This window comes from Hyperolius riggenbachi, chromosome 6 (genome assembly GCF_040937935.1).
Source record: "Hyperolius riggenbachi isolate aHypRig1 chromosome 6, aHypRig1.pri, whole genome shotgun sequence".
Classification (NCBI taxonomy): domain Eukaryota; kingdom Metazoa; phylum Chordata; class Amphibia; order Anura; family Hyperoliidae; genus Hyperolius; species Hyperolius riggenbachi.
This window is the reverse complement of record NC_090651.1, coordinates 100,900,542-100,919,461: the sequence shown is the minus strand read 5'-3', so window position 1 is coordinate 100,919,461 and position 18,920 is coordinate 100,900,542. Positions and strand designations below refer to the sequence as shown.

The 18,920-nt window shown below is 45.9% G+C and overlaps 2 protein-coding genes across 5 annotated transcripts in view; one reads left to right on the top strand and one right to left on the bottom strand.

Moving 5' to 3' along the window:
- Positions 1-18,920, bottom strand: part of LOC137521024 (uncharacterized) — a 177,483-nt gene that overhangs the window by 93,076 nt on the left and 65,487 nt on the right. For 3 of the 4 annotated variants that reach the window (XM_068239737.1, XM_068239736.1, XM_068239739.1), the window contains exons 9-10: positions 17,176-17,196; positions 15,833-15,883 (exon numbers count right to left, since the gene is read on the bottom strand). In XM_068239737.1, the coding sequence (XP_068095838.1) occupies positions 15,833-15,883; positions 17,176-17,196 (72 nt within the window). The remainder of the gene's footprint in view (positions 1-15,832; positions 15,884-17,175; positions 17,197-18,920) is intronic. The other variant, XM_068239738.1, reaches the window with a different exon arrangement.
- LOC137521259 (uncharacterized) lies at positions 338-4,106 on the top strand. Its single transcript, XM_068240253.1, has 4 exons — positions 338-352; positions 1,162-1,293; positions 1,753-1,857; positions 3,584-4,106. The coding sequence occupies exons 1-4, from the start codon at positions 338-340 to the stop codon at positions 4,037-4,039; spliced, it is 708 nt and encodes a 235-aa protein (XP_068096354.1). The 3' UTR covers positions 4,040-4,106.

Here is an 18,920-nt window from a genome sequence, read left to right as displayed (position 1 = left end):
CTGAAAAAAAGCCGAAAAGAGACGAAAGTGACTCACGCTCCTTAACGGAGCCAGATACAGATACAGAGACTCCTGAAACACAGGTAAGAATTTTTTTATTTTGTTTTAGAAAATGGCTTAACCTAGAAGGAGTTAGGTAGGCTCTGAATACAGTTTTGAGGGAGATTTCAAGAGGATAGAGATTCTATTGGCAGGCCACCTAGGCCATGGCCTAAGGCCCAAGAGGAGCAAGGGCCCCTTGCTTCTGTGGTTTAGCAGCAGTTTAGCAGCTAAACTTTAGTAGCAGTTTAGCAGCAGGCTAAACTGGTGCAGCATTTGTAAGCTTGTAAATGCTGAAATGCAGGGAGATGAGGTGAGTGCCTGACCGCGGAACTCTGCTGCTTGCCACCTGTGCAGCAGCCATCTTGCTCTCTGTGCATGTTTGCATTGTGGCCAGTGGCTATGGACTTGGGCAGCATTGGAGATGGAAAGAAGAGGAAGCTTCTGCACTGGATACGAGTGGAAAAATGAGTGGCACTGATGGCTGCTGTGGTGTGAAGGTGAGCTGGCTACCTATACTGAAGGGGGGTGGGAAAAGGAGGGATTAAGGGAGTCATCTGGCTACCTATACTGGAGGGAAATGGGGAGTGGCCATCTGGCTACCTATACTGGGGGGTCATCAGGCTACCTATATTAGAGGGAAGGGTCATCTCACTAACTATACCGAAGGGGGGCGGCTGGTGACAGTGGCCTTAGGAGGTAAAGAGTACAAATCCGGTCCTGTCTATTGGATTCAGGGCCTTCCCTCTCCATATGTATCTGACTTTTTATTTTAATTTTGCTTCAGATTTGCTTTAAGACCACATCTAACTGTTCTCTTATCATCTGAATCTGTCATAAATACAAACCCCATGCAGATTGTGCCCTGCCACTTGAATGATGCCATTTGATTACATGACATGCAATTTTGTATTGCTCAGGCAACATGGGTTGAAACACCTCTGCAAGCTGGCGTGGGACCTCTGTACACAAGCTAGTAAGTACAGTTAGTGCACCCGGCCCAATGTTTGCACACGCTTATAATATTGTGGCATGGTTCCATGTATGTAGCTGTATTTATTCTGTGTGATAACTGGTGTTATTTGCTGGTACTAATTATTATTATTATTCTTTTATTTATAGGAGAGAAGGATGAAAGAAGGGCGTGAAAATGCAGGCCGCAAGAAGAGGAGACGCCGAAAGAGGGTAGTGGTGCGCCTCAACCCTCCCAAGTGTACTCCCCAGCGGAAGAAGAGCAGCAGTACTCTTCCAAAGGTATGTATTTTTAAGGTTTCTTGGCTCTTGAGCCTGGACTGCACAATGTCATGCACAATAGCCTCCCTCCACAGCACTTAGTAACTTTAATTTACCGAAAACTTCCTTACACAACGCACACACTTTCTGATTTTTTTTTTTTTAAGGCTTTACAATAGTACTTAAGTACTTACTTACTTATTTTTTAAAACACACCACTTTGTACAACGGTCTTTTCACAATCTATGGTGACTTGATCCGTCATGTTGGTCTTTCAACATGCCCAATGTCTTTCATGGTTCTTTGTGCATATTTTTGTAATGATCATTAAACAATACACACATCTTACATGGTCATAATGAGATTCAAAAGGTCCACAGAATGTATACAAAACATGTAGTAAACTGCAATCACATATCAACTAAAGTAATGCCATATCTAAGAAAATAATCTAATTTGTGGTTTCCTTCCTGAATATAGAACGAAGACACTAACCAGGCTGAAAACATACCTAAAACAGCCGAAAGTGACTCCACTGCTACGCCACTTCAACCAGAGACAGTAGAAACTCCCAGCCAGAAAAAGGTAAGGAAAACTATTAATGTGGAAAAATTCTAACAGCTGTAGGGTATCAAGAAGGTACCAAATGTTCCAACAATATAGGATGCATCACTTTCTCATAGTGATCTATAATTTGGTAGAACTACATTAGAGTATAGTAATGGAAACAATCAAATTTGTGGTTTCCTTTTGAAATATTGAAAGAATAGAGTTTAACTTCCTGAGTGTGCCAGCCCACTTTCTGCCCTTTGTTTCCTGGTGCTCTAGGCTATGGCCTTTGTGGCCTTTCTTCAAATCCGGCCATAATTGGGATACCAAGATTGCATAACATCAGTAGGCATATCATTGTGACTAAGAGAAAGAGAGGCGTTGCGACCAGTTGCCAGGACTGGCATTCCAACACATGGAGAGTATTGTAGTGAATCGGTGTGCTCCAGTTTCTCCTCTAACTGGCTTAGAGGATGTGTACAGCGGACCTAATCTCTGATCTGAATGTCTCTTTCAGGTCCGCTATGAGTGCCCAAATACCTTTCAGTGCATATGGGAAATTAGAAGCCTGCTCATTCTCAGTGTCGGCTGGAGCTTTATTCTCTGCATTCTTCCTGGACACCATCTTGGACTGTGTAGTCCAGTGATTTAGCTGGCAGCTCTTTCCTCTGCTGCTTTGAGGAGGTCATAATGGGATGCAGCGGCAGTTGGGGTGCCTGGCTGTGCAATTTGGTCTTGCTGTGTGTTGTATAACAGGCGGTTCGGCTGAATAAGGCAGAGCTGTGAGCAGACTCACAGGTTTGTCTACATCAGTCCGCACCACGCATGTGCCCCCACAACATTACAATTTTATTAGAAGTCATTGTAAAAAAAAAGGACCCATGGTTAAGTCAGAAGTCAGAGAGGATAAGTAGCTTTTGTATGTTAAATATAATTAGAAACTGCAATTATAACAAAGAGAATCTATTGTTTTTCATTAGATAAAACCTCCATGGGATTATAGGTAATTGGCTCTACTGAGTCAAGTGGAATGTAATCGTAATGTCAGGTCCACTTAAATATTGCCTAGTTGTCTTTTATACATTTATGCTGGAGGATCAGGTTATACAGTGTCTGGTAACTCATCCATACTTGTTGTGTGTGGACTATTGTTAGTTATGGAGTGAATCCGAAGAAATAACAACAAATGTTTGGGTAATACTCTTAATGACTAATTGTAGAAGAAGTCTTGTACACTTTGTTTCTTCTTCAGGCATGATTCAGAATTGGTTCTGATGCATTTCTGTATGATGCCTGAGGAAGAAATGTAACGTTTTGAAAGTAGCCATCTTACTTGGGAACTGCTTTACACTTCCAGGTTCTCTATACAATTTGAACTCTAGGTGAGTGACACGGAGGCTGAAATTTTTATTTCCTTTTAAACAATACCCGTTGCCTGGTGGTCCTGTTAATATTCTGGCATCAGTAGTGTCTCATTCACAAACCTGAAACAAGCATGTGGCTAATTCAGTTAGAATTAAGTCAGTCAGAGCACCTGATCTACATGCTTGTTAAGGGCCTATGGCTAAAAGTATTAGAGGAACACAATCAGGGAGACAAGCGGGCAATTTTCATTTTTTTAAAGGAAATAAATATGGAAGCCTGCATATCACTCTCACCCACCTCAGAGTCCCTTTAAGGGCTGTCAAGAATCTACTATATGCTTACTTATAAATGTATAGTAAAATGAAGCACTGTACTAAATTCCCTTTTCTTTTTACAGGGAGAAAAACTGACAGGTGAAGACTTGGTAAACACCATCATAGAGCAGATAAATGAGTGCGTTCCAACTGTGGACCTTGCCATCGATGGTGTCGCTATGAGAGGACTATTTGATTCTAAAGCTTCAGCTTCTATGCTTCACACCAATGTCTTCTGTCAGTATTGGACACCCGCAGATCTGAGCCCTCTTCCCAGAGACTTACATCAGACATTCTGCAATGCCAATGGTTTTCATCCTTCACTAACAGGCTACTTTGTAGCCGATGTTACAATTGGAAGACACACCTATTACAATAAGGTCTTCGTTGTAACGATGTCTATGAACAGCCCCTTGATATTGGGCATGAATATCATCAAGGACTGGTGTAAAGATGTTGAGATGATCACCTGCGCTCCAGGATATCAGTGCAGCAGGCATGACATCAGAAACATCCTGGCCTCCCGTATACCCTACTAAAGTAGGTTATACCTAAACACCACCGTCTGTAAATAATAATACAGTTAATAAATTAATCATAAATGTTGTTACCCTGTGTTCTTTTATAATGGTAATATTGATATTATACAGATTCTTTTCTTATAGGTTGTTCTTCCCTCTATTGCAGGGGTTTTGGAGAGGGAAGGTATAACAGGGATAAAATGGAACGTCACACAGGAATGGTTTTAGAATTTTTTTATTTAAAAGGGTTTAAATAGTGACAGGTGGTATGGGCAGCAACAATCTGGCTATCAGGGCTGCATGTACCACCACAATATCATGCATCTGGTTAAATAACACTGGGACTCTAGCCAGGGCCGGTTCAAGTGGCCCTGGGGCAAACTTCATCGTTAGGGCCCCCCCATTACCCCTCTGCTCCCCGGGACCCTGCTGCAAATATATTAGCAGCCATAATCACCTTATCTCTGTCGGGTGAGGGAACGGGCAGCGGTTGCACTCGGAGACACTGTCTCCCTCCCACTCAAGTGTAAACACACGCCGGGTCATAGAGTGGGAGGGAGACAGAGTGTCTCTGAGTGCAGCCGCAGCAAGATAAGGTGATTATGGCTGCTAATATACTTGCAGCAAGGCCCCAGGGAGCAGTGCGAGCAGGAAGGGGGTCGGGGGGGGTGAAGCAAATATATCAGGGTCGGTGCTGCTGGGGCCCAAGCAGAGGTCGGGGCCCCGGGGCAAATGCCCCCTTTGCCTCTATGGTAGCGCCGGCCCTGGTCGTACAGGTCGTGTCAACATTGTGTTGTGCGGTTGGTCATGTGATCGTGCTGGTCGTGTGCTTGATGGACATGTGTATGAGTCTTAACTGAGTGGCACTGAGTTTGGGTACACAATGTAGTATGCAGATATAGATAGATAGATAGATAGATAGATAGATAGATAGATAGATAGATAGATAGAAAAATCACCTTCACAAATAATTAGAGATGGCCTGAACCTCCGATTTTTGGTTCGCGAACTTCCGAGAAAGTTTGGTTCACGCGGAAATTTGTTCACGCGGTTCAAACAGGAAATTTGGGCACCTGCTGGCAGCAGAAGTTTGAGCTTTGCCATAGGTGCCTTAATTGAGATCATCAGTAGTGTGAAATGTGGAAGGCCAAAGTTAGCCATGGAGGAGAAAGTTAAGGTTAGCCATGTAAGGAAGGGGTGAAGGGGGTAGGAGGTGGTTAAAGTTAGTTGTGAGGGGGGATCAAGGATAGACGTCCGGGAAAGGAGGGGTGGTTAAAGGGACCCTAAACTGAGCAGGATATTAATGTTTTCCTTTTAAAATAATACCAGTTGCCTTACTCTCACTTGCTTACCCTGTGTCTCTAATACTTTTAGCCACAGACCCTCAACAAGCATGCAGATCAGGTGCTCTGACTGAAGTCAGACTGGATTAGCTGCATGCTTGTTTCAGGTGTGTGATTCAGCCACTACTACAGCCAAAGAGATCAGCAGGACTGCCAGGCAACTGGTATTATTTAAAAGGAAACATCCATATTCCTCTTAGTTAAGGTTCCCTTTAAGGTTAGATATTGTAGAAGAAGTGTTCTGTGTGAGAATAGGCATTGGTTTTGCTGTAGAGATGGCGCGAACCTCCGATTTTGGGTTCGCTAACTTTTGCGAACCGCAATAGACTTCAATGGGGAGGCGAACTTTGAAAACTAAAAACATTTATGCTGGCCACAAAAGTGATGGAAAAGATGTTTCAAGGGGTCGAACACCTGGAGGGGGGAATGGTGGAGTGGGATAGCCGCCAAAAGTCCCAGGGAAAAATCTGGATTGGACGCAAAGCAGCGTTTTAAGGGCAGAAAACACATTGAATGCTAAATTGGAGGCCTAAAGTGCTTTAAAACATATTGCATGTGTATACATCAATCAGGGAGAAAAATTAGAGTACTGCTTCACACTGACACACCAAACTCACTGTGTAACGCACCGCAAACAGCTGTTTGTGTAGTGACGGCAGTGCTGGACTGGTGCACACCATGGCGAGAGTGCAGGCCGTGGCGGTTTTTAAGCCCATATGGTCGCGGGATGTGGTAGCTCAATGATAGAACAACAGTGACTGTCCAGCTGATCAAATTTGGTCGGTCCACAAAGAAGCAACGACCTTATTATCTTCGATGTGCCCCCCCCCGAGACACTCATATAGCCTTGCTTCATTGTGATACGCAAGCCCCTTCACCGCGGCAAGGTAATGATCACGAAGGGGAGTTGGCACATGTACATACCTTTTTGTTTTGTTGTTGCAGCTGCAGTGCAGGCAGAAAAATTAGGCAGGCATGTACACACACCAGAAAAATTAGTATAGCGGCCGCTGATAGCAGCTGCCTTAAAAATTCAGGAGTCCACCTGGAGTCCTGGACCCTGTTGGTGGTGGCGGAGAAGACAGTCAAGCGGCCTGCGGGCAGAGGTGCTGTGTGGGGAGCAACTTAGTCTTAGGGCAGGCAGTCACGCGGCGTGCAGGCAGAGATGCTGTGTGTGGGGACTGACTTAGTCTTCGGGTGGGCTATTGCCCTCTGCGAGGGCAATAGCCCTCTGCTTTCTCAAAATGAAGCTCATGCTTCATTTTGAGAAAGGTCAGGTACTGAACACTTTTGTGACTTAAGAGACTTCTCTTTTCAGTGACAATGCCTCCAGCTGCGCTGAAGGTCTTTTCTGATAGGACGCTTGAGGCAGGGCAAGACAGAAGTTGGATGGCAAATTAAGACAGCTCTGGCCACAGGTCAAGCCTGCGCACCCAGTAGTCCAAGGGTTCATCGCTACTCACAGTGTCTACATCCACACTTAAGGCCAGGCAGTAGGCTACCTGCCGGTCCAGGTGTTGGTGGAGGGTGGATCCAGAAGGGCTAAGGCAAGGCGTTGGACTAAAGAATGTCTGCATGTCTAACATCACCATGAGATCGCTGGAGCGTCCTGTCCTTGCCTGCGTGGACATGGGAGAAGGATTACTGGCAGTGGTACCTTTATTGCGTTGTGCTGTGACATCACCCTTAAACGCATTGTAAAGCATAGTTGCCAGCTTGTTCTGCAAGTGCTGCATCCTTTCTGCCTTCAGGTGAGTTGATAACATGTCCGCCACTTTGTGCCTATACTGAGGGTCTAGTAGCGTGGACACCCAGTACAGCTTATTCCCCTTGAGTTTTTTTATATGGGGTTCCTCAACAGGCTGGACAGCATGAAAGATGCCATCTGCACAAAGTTGGATACAGGCCTCCTATTCATCTCCTCTTGCTCTTCCTCAGTGACGTCAGGTAAGCCCTCCTCCTCCCCCCAGCCACGAACAATACCACTGGAACGTTGAGCAGCATAAGCCCCCTGCGACGCCTGCTGCGGTTGTTCTTCTGCCGCCGTCTCCTCCTCCAAAGAAAAACCTTCCTTATCATCCGAGTCTGACTCCTCTTCCCCCCACAACTCTTCCTCCTCCTCACCCCTCTGTGCTGCTGCAGGTGTTGAGGAAACATCTGGTTCTGATGAGAATTGATCCCACAACGTTTCCTCCTGTTCCTGTTCACGCTCCTCCACAGCTTGATCCACCACTCTACGCACGGCACACTCCAGAAAGTAAGCATACGAGATCAAGTATCTGATGGTGCCTTCACTGCGACTCCCCAGGTTGGTCACCTCCTCAAATGGCCGCATGAGCCTGCATGCATTTCGCATGAGTGTCCAGTTGTTGGGCCAGAACATTCCCATCTCCCCAGATTGTGTCCTTCTACTGTATTTGTAGAGGTACTGGGTGACGGCTTTCTCCTGTTCTAGCAGGCGAGAGAACATGAGGGTCGAATTCCAGTGAGTCGGGCTATCGCAAATGAGGCGTCTCAACGGCAACTTGTTTCTCCGCTGAATCTTGCCAAGTGTGCCATGGCTGTGTAAGACCACCTGAAATGCCCACACAACTTCCTGCCTGCTTCAGGACGTCCCCTAAGCCTGGGTACTTTGACACAAATCTTTGAATGACTAGATTCAGCACATGTGCCATGCAGGGTACATGTGTCAGCTTTCCCAAATTCAAAGCGGAAATGAGATTGCTGCCGTTGTCACACACCACGTTGCCAATCTCCAGCTGGTGTGGGGTCAGCCACTCATCCGACTGTTTGTTAAGAGCAGCCAGGAGAGCTGCTCCAGTGTGACTCACCGCTTTGAGACAAGACATGTCTAAGATGTCGTGACACCGTCGTACTTGGCATGCATGCTGGGGAGCAGGGGAGGACTGGCCCAGGGGGGCGGGGGGCAATTGCCCCCCGGGCCACCCGAATCTTAAGTAATTAGGGCTAGCAGACATACCACAGGTGACAGGTTCGCAGTGGGGATCGCAATTTCCCGGCAAGTTGAAGTATCCAATCAGAGAAGGGGCTGAGGCGGCCGGCTGTGGTGTGCCCTTGTGCGTGGCTGCGCCTGCGGTGGATGTGAGCGGCACAAGGACACAAATAGCTTAGGTCCTCTCCGGCCCGGTGGGTTGACCCTGCTTGACTCCCCGCCTGGAGTCATTGCCGCCCGCAACGTGCTGCTGTGCCTGCGGTGTCATCGGAGTGAGCTGTCTCACTCTTCAGCTTTCTGTGCTGGGGGGGCTGGGGGCCTGGAGCTGCGGCTACGAGTGGCTGGCTGGCTGTCCTGGCTGGAGGAGTCGGACACTCTGGGGCCTGGGAGTCGAAGATGTCACCTATAGCTGCTTGCTGCTGTGGAGGAGGAGGAGGTGTAGGACTGAGGAGACAGGAGGATAGAGGAGGTCGGGTCCAGGTCGCCAGAGAAGAAGGTGGTTTTTATAAATTTTGTTTCTGTACTTCTTCTCCCTTCTTGTCACTGAGTTACTCACACTTTGCTGCCTGCCTGCTACTGCTGTCAAATTCAATTCTCTGCCCAGGCCAGTGCCCTCTGAGGTTTTTTTTTGTGTGATAATCATCCCCATTCGGACCCTGGCCTGAGGGGGAAAGTTTTTTCTTCTTGTGGTGTGATTGGCGGCAGGGGAGGGGGGAGGCAGGCAGTTAGGCACTGTCAAACAGGTAGTTGGAGGGGGGGGTAGGTGTCAGACAAGTAGTTTGTATGGTGGGTGGGCAGGAGTGGGGTTAGGCATCACCAGGTAGGTAGGTTTGTGTGTGTGTGGAGGGGTTGTTTAAAGGAGTTATCAGGCATTTTTAATGAAATAGGCACTACTTACCCGGGGCTTCCTCCAGCCCCACGCTCCCAGCATGTCCCTCGCCGCAGCTCTGCAGTCAGCCATTCGCTGCCGCTGCCTCCCAGTCCCCGGCGATGGCACCAGTCCGACCTGGATGTCGGCCTGTACTGCGCCTGTGCGAGCAGCACTGTCAATCACCGCCACGTGGACCGGAGTGTACTGCGCAGGCACAGTAGTTCTGCGTCTGCACAGTACGCTCTGGTCCATGTGTCGGTGATTGACAGCGCCGCTCGCACAGGCGCAGTCGGCCTGACGTCATCGCCGAGGGCTGGGAGGCAGCGGCAGCAAACAGCTGACTGCAGAGCTGCGGCAAGGGACATGCTGGGAGCTTGGGGCTGGACGAGCCCTGGGTAAGTAGCACTTATTTTCATTAAAAAAAAAAAAGAAAAGCCTGATAACTCCTTTAAGGTTAGGCATCAGACACAGACAGGTAGATTGTGCGGAGAAATGGGGTTAGGCATCAGGTACATAGTGTGTGTGTGTGTGTGTGTGGCTGGGGCTGTTAGTCATCACAATTTGAAGATTTGCACACAAGAAAGATATGGCTTTGGGCTGGGGATGCCGTGAAACGGGCCTCTAGTTTGTGTTGTCCCCCCAGGCCAAAAGGTCCCAGTCCTCCCCTGCTGGGGAGCTGGGGCTGTGTAGCTGGAAAAGAGATTGCAGCACCAGTAGAGTTGAACTGCCACTCAGCCAAAGAGGAGGAGGATGACGACAGAGAAGAGGATGTAGCAGGAGGAGAGGAGGTGGCAGGAGGCCTGCCTGCAAGCCTTGGAGGTGTCACAAGTTGGTCCGCTGCACAGCCACCTACTCCCTGCTTGCCATCGGTCACCAGGTTGACCCAATGGGCTGTGTAAGTAATGTACCTGCCCTGACCGTGCTTGGCAGACCAGGCATCCGTGGTCAGGTGGACTTTTGACCCAAAGTTGTGTGCCAGAGATGACACCACTTGACTCTCAACTTCACGGTACAGTTTGGGTATCGCCTTTTTAGAGAAATAATTGCGGCCTGGCATCTTCCACTGCGGTGTCCCAATGGCCACAAATTTACGGAAGGCCTCAGAGTCCACCAGCTGGTATAGTAACAGCTGGCAAGCTAACAGTTCCGCCAAGCCAGCTGTCAGACGCCGGGCAAGGGGGTGACTGGCAGAAATTGGCTTCTTCCGCTCAAAGATTTCCTTCACAGACACCTGGCAGCTGTGGGCAGAGGAGCAGGAACTGCTCAAGGTCAGAGGCAGAGTGGAGGAGGGTGTCTGTGAAGGTGCAAGGGAGAAAGCGGCTGAAGATGATGCACCTGAAGGAGGAAGAGGAGAAGGAGGGTGGCTTTTCTTTTGTGTGCTGCTTTTGCTCAGGTGCTCTTCCCATTGCAGTTTGTGCCTTTTCTCCATGTGCCTTCCTAAGGCACTTGTCCCTACGTGGGTGTTGGCCTTTCCACGGCTAAATTTTTGGAGGCAGAGAGAACAGATGGCATTGCTCCGATTTGAGGCAGACACATTCAAAAATTTCCAAACCACTGAGCCCCCCTGGGGTGATGGCACTATGGTGGCATCAGCAGCTGACGTTGAAGGGCATGGCTGTACATAGGTTGCGATACATGGCGCCGGACACTGCCACCAGCTGTTTCTGATGACGAGCTTCCCCTGCTTCTTTCAGGAACTTGTCTCCTCCTACTCCTCTCTGACTCCCCCTCTGAACTGTCCCCCCTGTTCATCTTCTCTATTGGGAACATACGTGGCATCCGTATGATCGTCATCATCATAATCATCCTGCCCAGCTTCGCTTGCCTCAGACACCTCCAAAACTGCACCAACAGCAGGCACTTCATCCTACTCCTCCTCACACGTTACATCCAAAGTGTCGCCTAACTCAGACATATGAGGTGGTGTAACTTGCTTAGCGCCTTCATCTGGTTGTAACAAAAATGGCAGTGCATCAGTGATTTCCCCACCAAATAACTCCTGTGAACTGTCAAATGTCGGATGTGGTACTTGTAGTAGCGCTGGTGGCTGCGGAAGATGAGGTGTTCTGTGATAAATAGTCAACCACGTCCTGACAATCTTGGGAGTTGATGGGACGTGCCTTCTTCTGAGCACTGTACTTTTGTCCAGGGCCGCACGAATTCACATCAGCACGACCTCGCACAGACCTGCCAGGTGACCTTTTTGGATGTAAAATAACAACCTTTCGGTATCAGAAACACCAGAGAAGACTTGGCTTGTCAGAAACAAAATGTATTTTTTATTCATGCGTGTGGATTTCTCAGTCAACTATTATGTACTCAGTAAGTCAGGTTTATATCCTGTTAGTTTGCAAGCTGGTGGTACAGACAGCTTATATACATGCAACATCAAAAGGAAAAACAGATATTTTTTTCAAGCATAAATACATCATTAAGATGCCTTAATATAAACAGACCATCTAAATGGGGTAAGATAAGGATCCTTGTTTACTTTATTGCTCACAGACCTGGTATTAGGATTGACCCAGAGGTATCGTAAATTCTTAGTTCACAAGTTCAGCTAGGGTGGCTATTATGTACTGTGTCTGTACTACAGCACAGCTAAAAGAGATATCTGAAGATCACTTCCCCGCCCACCATTTAAGTAGTCTATATGACGTGTCATCTCTTGGGTGTAATCCTTCGATAGCTTGTTCGTTTATTCTCCAATCATAATAGCTCAGACCACCTTTTTGGGCGGAACCCTCTGCGTTTTAACATTCACTTTCGTTTATCTGAAATGATCTCATGGCACTTCCTGTTTCATTACTTCCGAGTTTCTATTTCTCCAGAATGAAATATCCAGTTCAAACTGCTTCTGCTCAAGGAATTCTTTGTCTTTCTGCCATGCGGAGTGGGGGAAGGGATCATCCTGCAACTGAAGAAAGCTTTGGGAACAATAACTGTATTCCATTCATTTTGATTACATTGTGTACTTCTTTAAAACAATACTATAATCATATTCTTAAAGTGTCACTCTAGCACGATTAGTGTGATTCTTATAGCATTACAAAAATACATATAAAAGATATACAGAATTAATTATAAATTCTTCATTAATTCTTTCCACACCTTCCTCAGGGTCTGCCTCTACCTCTGCCTCTACCTGTTTTGTCCATATCGGGGGGAGGGGAGGATGAACTGAAAGGTATGCACTGACTTGACTAATACAATGTGCAGTCACACAAGTGCAGTTAACAGGTATATCACACTGCGTGCACTCACGTAGGTAGGTGGGTGCACTGAACACAACAGGTAGGTATATGCAGTGATGAGGTGGGTGCACTGAACACAACAGGTAGGTATATGCAGTGATGGGTATTACAAATGTGCACCTGTCACACACACACTCCGTGAACAGGTACAGTGACTTGTAATATTAGCAATGCGTGCGCTCACGTAGGTAGGTGGGTGCACAGTGAACAACAGGTAGGTATATGCAGTGATGGGTATTACAATGTGCACCTGTCACACACAGACAGGTACCGGACAGGCACAGTGACACTGCATGCGCTCACATAGGTAGGTGGGTGCACAGTGAATGACAGGTAGGTAATTATATGCAGTGATGGGTATTACAATATGCACATGTCACACACACAGGTAGTCACTGAATGTGCTGGGCCTGGCAGTGGCACACACACAGTAGGAATTACCAAGGCTGTCTATGCAACACAAGTGTCAGTGGTACACACACACACAAAAAATAGATCACTCGAACAAGATTACCTCTCAAAAGAGCTGTTGAGGGGTGCTTTTTTAGCAATAAGAATCAGCAAGGAGCAAGCTAACAAGCCTACAAGAGCCTAACTAAGCTTTCCCTACGAGAGTCTGCAGCAGCTTTCCCTTCTCTAATTAATGCAGGCACACGAGTGAGTCCAAAGCCTGATGCTGCCTGCCTTTTATAAGGGGGGAAGTGGCTCCAGGAGGGAGTGTAGCCTGATTGGCTACATTGTGCCTGCTGACTGTGATGTAGAGGGTCAAAGTTGACCTTTATGATGCACTATGGGGGCGAACTGAACTTCCGGAAAAGTTTGCGGCTCTCCGCGATTGCGAACCCCGGAAGTTTGCCGGGAACCGTTCGCCAGCGAACCGTTTGGGCCATCTCTACAAATAATTTGTACTGCTGTTTAATTATCACTGTAGAGCCTAATTAAGGCTAGTTTCACATTGGCCATTGCATTCCTTTTAACAGCAGAAATGCAATGTATTGGATCGGTAAAGCTGCGCCGCACGTTACTCTCACATACAGTGGGAGACATTTATCAAGAGTCTCTGAGGCCTGGTGCACACCAAGCGTTTTTGGTAGCGTTTTCAAAACCGCTTCCGCCTGTATCTTAATGGGATGGTGCACACCAGCGGTTTGAGGTTTTTAGCAAACTGCAAACATGGTTCCTGCAGCATTTTTACGGTTTGCAGATGTGTTTCTGCCTCAATGTAAAGTATAGGAGAAGCTCAAACCCCTCTGAAAAACGCTAGATCAGAGCGGTTTTCCAGGCGTTTTTGTTACATTAGCTGTTCAGTAACAGCTTTACTGTAACAATATATGAAATCTGCTACACGAAAACGCTCCAAAAAACTCTAGGCATGTTTCGAAAATCTCTCTAAGGGCCCATACACAGTTGAAAGCACAAAACACCGTCGCTTACCGCCGGCATTTTGCGTGAGTGATTTTTCAGCGGAAAAATCACTGAACACTGAAGCGATTTTTCTGCAATTGCGATTAGCGCTTCTATAGCACTGAAACTTGATCGCCAGGAAATCGCCTGAAAATGGTGCAGGCGAGGCGTTTGCGTTTCGCGTTTATGGGCGATTTGCAGCGATTAGCGCAAATCGCCCAAGTAAGAACAGGCCCATAGACTTTCATTACACTATCTCTTTCAAAAGCGCTAGCGTTTGAGCGTTTTGCCAAAATCACCGGCAAAGCGCTCAAGTGTGAATGGGCCCTAAACATGCCTAGAATCTCTCTGAAAATCTGCTTCAAAAACCTCTAGCGTTTTGCAGATCTGCTAGAGGTTTTTGGTGTGCACTGGGCCTGAGACAAAATATTGGTAGGTTTTTAGGAATCCGTGCAGAACTGACATGCTAAGACATCACCAAATGGCATCCTTCTGAGGCTGGGAACACACTAGGCGGTGCGTGAAAGGTTGCGTTTTGCTGCATATGCGTTTGTGCATTTTTTTGTCATAATGAGGTGTTGTGTTTTGCAAATGCATTGCGCACATACATTTTGCTTGCGTTTTACTGCATTTTATATTTCGCACATATGAATCGCAAGTGCGGTTTTGTGCATTTTTCTGCGTTTTGTATGCGCTTCTGATAGGAAGTAAAGAGGAAATGGAAATACATCATCAAACTTGTTTTTTTTATCTAAAAACACATAAAAAAAGCAATAAAAACACAATAAAACGGTGTACCTCTGTGTCAGCATTGAAATACATTATGTGCATTTTAGATGCATTTTGGAAAAATATACAGCAAGTTCTGTGATTCAAAAACGCACATTGCAGAATACAAACAAATGCATTTTTTTTTTCATGCGGCCCATTGACTTAAATTATACATGTTTATGCAACACAGCGTTTCTGCCTAATGTGTTCCTACCCTGAGGCCTCTTTCACAGTGCAACGTTAAAGTTGCACATTAGAAAATACTTTAACGCAGAGTAACGCACAGCAATACAAAGTCTGTGCGACATTCACAGTGCACACGTTGCGTTAGTGTGTAACATGTAGGCAGGGCCGGTGTAAGCAACAATGGGGCCCCAGGGCAAAATAAACCCAACATATACCCCGGAACAAAAATCGGCATTAGGGGACCTTTTTTGCAGCTGGTATAGTCAGGGTGTGAAGTCCCAATCGGTCAGAGCTCCACATTCTGGCTATTCCAGCCTGCATGGGGAACAAGGGGTTAAAAGTTTCAGGAGGGGGGACCCTACATAATTTTTTTTTTTTTTTATTCCCACACTCTAAACATAAAAAAAATTGGGAAAATAGGAAAAAATGCCAGGGATCTTCATACAGCCATATTGCGGCTGTATAGCGATCCCTGGCCAAAGCGCTGCAGCTGCGTATAGATCCCCTGGAAACCCTGTCAGGAAATTTATTGCGCTTTCGTTTGATGCATGTAAAATTACACTACCGTTAGGTTTGCTACTAAAAGTGACATTTACCGCATTTAAAACTATACTTTTTTCCTTCTAAACTTTAAAATCGATTTTCTCAAAAACTATAAGGTCTTTTTGAAAAATTGTTTTTTCCTCTTATTCCTAATGATCTCCTTAACATATCCTGCAAATTTAGGGTTTCTAGCATTTAAGGTGGATTTGTTACTAACCATTAAAGTCGGCAGGTTTTTAAATGTGTTTTTTTTTCCTTCTAAACTTGAAAATCGATTTTCTCAAAAACTATAATGCCGATTTTAAAAAAAATGTTTTCCTCTTGTAGCCACTGGGGGCCCCTACAAGCTCTGGGGCCCTGGGGCAGCTGCCTCCTTTGCCTTAATGGTGGCGCCGGCCCTGGCTGGCTGTAGTGTTATTATAGTCCCTTTTTGTCATGTGACAGGTTTGTACATTTCAGTGTAATACCACAACACATTATTCATACCTGACAGTCGAGCAATCCTACGATGTTACCCAGTGGGTTTTCTGCCACGCCCTGTATTACAAAATAAAGATTAAATGATTGATTAAATGAGTGGCTTTTATTTCAGACTCTAAAATTGTCTTAGTTATGGTGCCCATACACGGTACAATATTTTCATTTTTTTTAGATCAGAGAAATTCGATCAATTAACCAATTTGTTCGAATAGACGCTCGCTTGTGCTCATCTCCTGTTTAGGAAATACGTAAGTGCAAGGACTGTATTGTAAAAATATGCTTCCGCGCATGCACGCCACACTGCCACTATTTTTTAAAATACCTGCATCGCCATTTACTTACATGACTTCCAGTCCGCTGCAGATCACTGCAGGTCACCGCAGGAGCCACATGGTAAAGTAGGTAGATAGGGGACTTCCTGCACGGCGCACCACAGGCAATGTGATTTATTAACACATAGAATTACAGTGCCCTGTGGTAGGAATGCGGTAAATTGGCGCACCACACCGCCCCAGTGTGAATAGGCCCTCAATGGTACCACCAGCATTGTAATTGCTAAGGACTTATTTCCAACTGCGCGATTTCAGCTGGGCTTTTGGAAACGCAGCACAATGCACGATCGCAGGGACATCAAAAGTGCATAGACTGCGCTGTCTGATGTTTCCATAGATGTGTTGTGATTCACCGCAGAATCGCAATGCATGGTTACATACATTTTGGTACATTTCTGCAGCAATCCCATTGATTATAAATGAATGGGGTCGCAAGCCCATCTGGGAGAATCTTGATGCAACGCAGGGCCCTGCGTCACCACCGTTACCAGCGTTGCAAGTGGAAAAGAGGCCTAAGCCCACTAACGCAGTTGTGTCCACTTCTGTCCGCTTTTCAGCATCTGTAAGGGCTCATTTTCATGCAGTGCAGAGCCCCTCTGATCGTCACTCCCGGTGGGGGGTGGGGCTTACAATCTCATTTAATATACTGAATGGGATTGCGGGCTGAAGCTCCCGAAATACAGCAAACCATTCAGCAATGATCACTGCGCATGTATGGAAGCGGCAGACAGTGCAGTCTGTGCACTGTCTGCTGTCCCTGCGATCATGTTTTCACAAGCGCGCATGAAAGTACGCTATTTGGAAAGGAGCCTTAACATTGATGTGTTGCTGAAAAGAAGACACAACTGTGTTTGTGGGCTCAGGCAGGCCCTCAGTGCAGGCCAACATTTTGTTGCCATCGATCTCTTGCAAATCTGTCCCTCCTCATTTGCAGAGATTTTCCAAAATTTCCCAATAGTTAATCAGTCGGGCATTAAAATAGAAATAAAGTAGAAATATTTAAATGGATAGCTTTACCTTTACAGCATTATTTAAAATCTGAAAGACAAAATTTAAAAATGATGACGCATGATGAAATTGCATGAATCTTAATAAACAGATTAAAAAAAAACAAAAAACGTAAAATGACATAAGAATTGTGAATTAAAGGGAACCTAAACTGAGAGGGATATGGATTATAGCTAATACAAGTGGATGGGGCTGTTTCCACTTGTCAGTTTTCCTGTGCGTTTTCCTGTGCAGGATTTTTCTGCACGGCAGAGCCCTCAGAATTCGCTTGCATGTGGAATGCAGGCGAATCGCACACAATGTATTTAATAGGGAAATCGCATGCGTTTTCCCCATGCGTTTTTTGCCGCAAATTTGCATGCGATATCGCATAGGTACCCATGTTAATTCACACAGGCAGTGACATGGTTAAAATCGCATTACACTAACCTATGCGAAGTCGCATGCGAAATCGCGGCAAAAAACACACGTGGAATCACACCCGCATGCGATTTCGCCTGCGGCAATTTGCCGGCGATTCCGCAACGCACTAGTGGAAACGAGCCCTTAGCCAAAGTCCCTCAACAAGCATGCAGATCAGGTGCTCTGGCTGAAGTCAGACTGAATTAGCTGCATGCCTGTTTCAGGTGTGAGATCTGCAGCAAACTGCAGCAAATTGATCAGCAGGAGAGTCAGGCAAGTGGTATTGTTTAAAAAAGCAACATTCATATCCCTCTCAGGGCTGGTGCACACCAAAACCCGCTAGCAGATCCGCAAAATGCTAGCAGATTTTTAAACGCTTTTTTTTATTTTTATGAGGCGTTTTGCTAGCGTTTTGCGGATTGCTGCTGCGGTTTTCAGTATAGTAGATTTCATATATTGTTACAGTAAAGCTGTTACTGAACAGCTTCTGTAACAAAAACGCCTGCAAAACCGCTCTGAAGTGCCATTTTTCAGAGCGGTTTGCGTTTTTCCTATACTTAACATTGAGGCAGAAACGCATCCGAAATCCAAAAAATGCCTCACCCAGGCATTTTTCATTTCTGCAAAACGCCTGCCGCTCTGGTGTGCACCACCCCATTGAGATACATTGACCAAGCAGATCCGCAGCCGCAAGCGGATCTGAAAACGCGGAAAAAGCCGCTCGGTGTGCACCAGCCCTCAGTTTAGGTTCCCTTTAAGAATTACAAATATCTATGTTACGGAAATTCTTAGCTCTTTATTATCTTGCACAATGAACACAGTCATTTAAATCTCCATACACACTAGACTGCAATTAGCTATAAGTGAACAGCGTCGGTGCACGTTTACATATGGCGACTGCACATGCACAACGACGGACTGTTGATCGGATCATTACCGGAAGTCGAAGTGAGGACTCGGAAGTGCAAAATTCACCACACATAAGGCTAGCTTTCAACTTGTGCGATTTTCGTATTTGTATAAAAAAAAATGTATGATTGTGAATGAGCTAGTTTTCATTTCATTAAACTTTTTGCATGAAAAAACATTGACAGCCTGTTCTATATTTTTGCATGCTGTAGGCGATTTTTTTTGTATACGATGAAAAAAAAAATAGCATTCAAATGCAAATTTTTGCATCTGTATTCTTGCCAGAAAAAGGAACTTGTCATACTGTTACAAGGCAGAACATGTAAATTAGGACCATTAGGAAAATTTGCATAAAAAACGCATGTAAAATACCATGCTTTTATTTTTGGATTTTCAGAAAAATCGCTAGTGATTTTCCTGACGTGAATGCACATTGCTACAGT

Excerpts from the sequence above, each read along its gene's own strand:
- LOC137521259 (XM_068240253.1), top strand. Across the intron at positions 1,294-1,752 it reads GCAGCAGTACTCTTCCAAAG|AACGAAGACACTAACCAGGC; the intron begins GTATGTATTTTT and ends TCCTGAATATAG. Across the intron at positions 1,858-3,583 it reads AAACTCCCAGCCAGAAAAAG|GGAGAAAAACTGACAGGTGA; the intron begins GTAAGGAAAACT and ends TTCTTTTTACAG.